Source organism: Gymnoscopelus braueri, assembly GCF_963280865.1.
Source record: "Gymnoscopelus braueri genome assembly, chromosome: 10".
In the NCBI taxonomy this organism is placed as follows: Eukaryota; Metazoa; Chordata; class Actinopteri; order Myctophiformes; family Myctophidae; genus Gymnoscopelus; species Gymnoscopelus braueri.
Genome location: NC_137611.1, coordinates 52,762,613 through 52,765,952, shown reverse-complemented (window position 1 = coordinate 52,765,952; position 3,340 = coordinate 52,762,613). Strand labels below are relative to the sequence as shown.

At 41.7% G+C, this 3,340-nt stretch overlaps 1 protein-coding gene across 1 annotated transcript; it reads left to right on the top strand.

Moving 5' to 3' along the window:
* Nucleotides 1-1,375: 1,375 nt before the first annotated feature.
* LOC308093685 (rho-related GTP-binding protein RhoA-B-like) lies at nucleotides 1,376-1,987 on the top strand (the record flags this gene model as incomplete). The annotated part of the gene is made up of 1 exon (XM_080440014.1): nucleotides 1,376-1,987. The coding sequence occupies one exon, from the start codon at nucleotides 1,376-1,378 to the stop codon at nucleotides 1,985-1,987; it is 612 nt and encodes a 203-aa protein (XP_080296140.1).
* Between the last annotated feature and the right edge of the window lie 1,353 nt (nucleotides 1,988-3,340).

Here is a 3,340-nt window from a genome sequence, read left to right as displayed (position 1 = left end):
ACACTGTGTGTGCTTGCAATACTTTGCCATGCTTTCTCCCTGGATCTATTTATTGCTGTCGCGTTTCCTTTCTTGCTTAAATACATTTTACTTCCTTGTATGATTTCATGAGCTGCTGCAGTGCTGCTATTCAGCCACAGAGAAGAACGCTGCTCTGGTTTTGGACTCCGTGATTGGTCAAGTTCAAGGAATCTGCGCTCGAGTTCATGGTCTTTTATAGAAATATGTCCCCGGCGAATCGCCGCCCATTCAGCCTGGCTTCATTATCCTGACTGGACACAGCCTGGCTTGACATAGCCTAGCTCGACAAAGTTGCTCCTTTTCAGCCTGGCTTGGCGTCTGAGGAACGGAATAAACGAGGCTTTTCGGACCCGACTTTGTCAAGCCTGGATTTGGCTTAAGGCCAGGCTTTTTTAATTCACCTTTTGAGGAACAGGCCCCTGGTCATGTGACTAGGTCAGGTAAAGTGGGTGTACCATTCACCTCGATTCCCACATTAGTTAATTAAATTCCGAGGACTCGTTGCCCATTTGGTTACATTTGTAAAGGCTACTCTTCGGAGCTACACCAAAACTGACAGTGAACGTTGTGACGCCCCCCGCCTACACCAGGGGCCTGTTTCATGAAACCTGGATTAGGGATAAACCGGGTTTAATCAGCTAACCTGGCTTAAATTATCCAGGATCAGCCATGAATCGGTTTCACGAAAGCTGAGTTATCTCGGCAGATTAACTTAGCCAGTAAACCTGGATATGTTTATCCATGACTCGGTTTCACGAACGAAAATTTAAGTATCCTACCTTAGTTACCATGGCAATTTAGCTGTGAAGTTAGCCTGGTCCGGACCCCTGTTGAACCCCGCCCCCCGTGTACCCCTTTTCACTTGTAGATCTTCGATTTTAGAAATTGGAAATTAAGTTTTTATACTTATAATTCCAACATTCACTTAAACTCCTCATGTTTAAGCCTAACTGAATTATATATTTATGGACTTGTATATAAATTAATTGCATATTTTTGGACAACTTGTGCATTAAATTTGTCAGCAATACTTTGCCACGCTTTCTCCCTGGATCTATATTTATTGCGGCCGTGTTTCCTTTCTTGCTTATTATACATTTTACTTCCTTGTATGATTCCATGAGCTGCTGCAGTGCTGCTGTTCAGCCACAGAGAAGAACGCCGCTTTGGTTTTGGGCTCCATGATTGGTCAAATTCAAGGATTCTGGTCTTTTATAGGAAAACGCACATTCAACTGCATTGATACAATCAGCCCACTGATGAGTGGGAGGAGCATGGGCAGTGGACAGAGTGGGAGACAACGCCCATCCTGCTACAAAAGCATTAGAAAACATTTCACTGGTGATCATACGCTATGGCAGCAATTAGAAAGAAGCTGATCGTAGTGGGAGATAGAGATAGTGGGAAGACGTGTCTACTCATTGTGTTCAGTAAGGGCCAGTTCCCAGAGGTTTATGTACCTACAGTGTTTGAGAACTATATCATGGACATTGAAGTGGATGAAAAACAGGTCGAGCTACACCTTTGGGACACAGCCGGTGATGAGGACCATGACAGACTGCGTCCTCTTAAGTACCCAAATACTGATGTTGTTCTTATGTGCTTCTCCATCGATCGTCCGCAAAGTCTTCCGGACATCCTAAAGAGGTGGGCCCCAGAAGTTAAACACTTCTGCCCTAATGTTCCCATTATCTTGGTGGGAAATAATAAGGACCTGCGCGATGATGAGCACACCTGCAGGGAGCTGGCCAAAATGAAGCAAGAACCAGTGACATTGGAGCAGGGGCGTGACATGGCAGACAGGATCGGTGCCTTTGGATACATGGAGTGCTCTACAAAAACAAAGGATGGTGTGAGGGAAGTTTTGGAGATGGCCACCAGGGCGGCACTAGAACCTCGACAACAGGAAGAAAAGAAAAGCAATAATTGTCTTCTACTTTGCGATTGCAAATGTCTTCTACTGTAAATGGAGGCGGGAGGACTGCTTCCTGCAACCAGAGCCGTCTTGGAGAAATGCGGGGCCCTGTGCGAAGTCGCGTGCGTGCGTGCGCAGCGGATATTTCCGAGTTTTTGGTGGTTATTTGCGGTTATTTCTTTTTATAACTCAATAAATGTGATTCTGTTCACTTTTTTTTTTGCGGGGCTCCCCCAAGTGCGGGGCCCTGTGCGGGGCCCTGTGCGCCTGTAGATGGAATATTTACTTTATGTACAGATAAAAGTATAGATTATCTTGTATGATTACTCTAAGTTTAAAAATGATAATAAAGCATTCAAATGACTGAAACGATATGACTGGCTGAGTTAATTTATAGTCATTATACCCCATTAAGACCGGGAAGGAACGCATCTGTGTCATTCTAGATTTCTTTGGCTATTCAAACATGGCAGATCTACAAGCTCATAGAGCTTGTTGATCTGCTATTTTTGAAAAATCTTCAAAATAAATGCAAATCTTTGAATATATATTTTTTAAGCGAACATTTGTAACTCAAATCTTTGCTTCTGGGGGGTCCCTGTAACAAAATATTGTTATGCTGAGATATGCTTTATTTTATATATTTGTTTTATTCTATATATTTCAAAAAACTGTTTTAGAAAACATTTTTAGAATCAGCCTCAGGGCTTAATGGGTTAACATTGCAGTGATTCTCAACCTTTTTAATTTCAAGGAGCGCCATGATATAGTTGCTGTTAGGTGGAAAGCTTGTATGTCCAAAACGTTACTTTTTAGGAAATGGGAAAAAAATAACCTGGTGTTCCAATGGATCCAATGTAGATCCCAATGTTAGTTACAAGCTCTGTTATACATTCATAAAACCCTCACACACACACTTAACTTTCACATGAACAAAAATAGCAGATCTACAAGCCCACAATGCATCACATCACGCTGTGAGCTTGTAGATCTGCTGTGTTTGCTACTTTTGTGTACTATAGAATCTAGAATAACTATATGATGAACTAGGGCATTCATTTACAAAAAACTAAAGATTGAAATATGGAGATAAGAGGTTTCTGCCCTATAGCAACGATAAAAGTTGCTTTATATAAAAGAAAAGGAACCAACTTTAAGATAAAATAAAAGTAAGTGCTAAAATATGCATTAGACCACGCCACGGACCCCCAGTATTCATTTAACTCTGAGTTTACAAATGGACCTGTATTTGGTTTCATTTTTACACTCAGAATTCAATCAACCATTACAAGGATTTTACAGTTCCCAGATGTAGCCAATTGTATGAAATGGCCTCAAACTGAAACTAAGAACGTTGAGAAGTTATAGTGCTGGACAATAAGTTCCGTCAGAGCTGATCGTGTG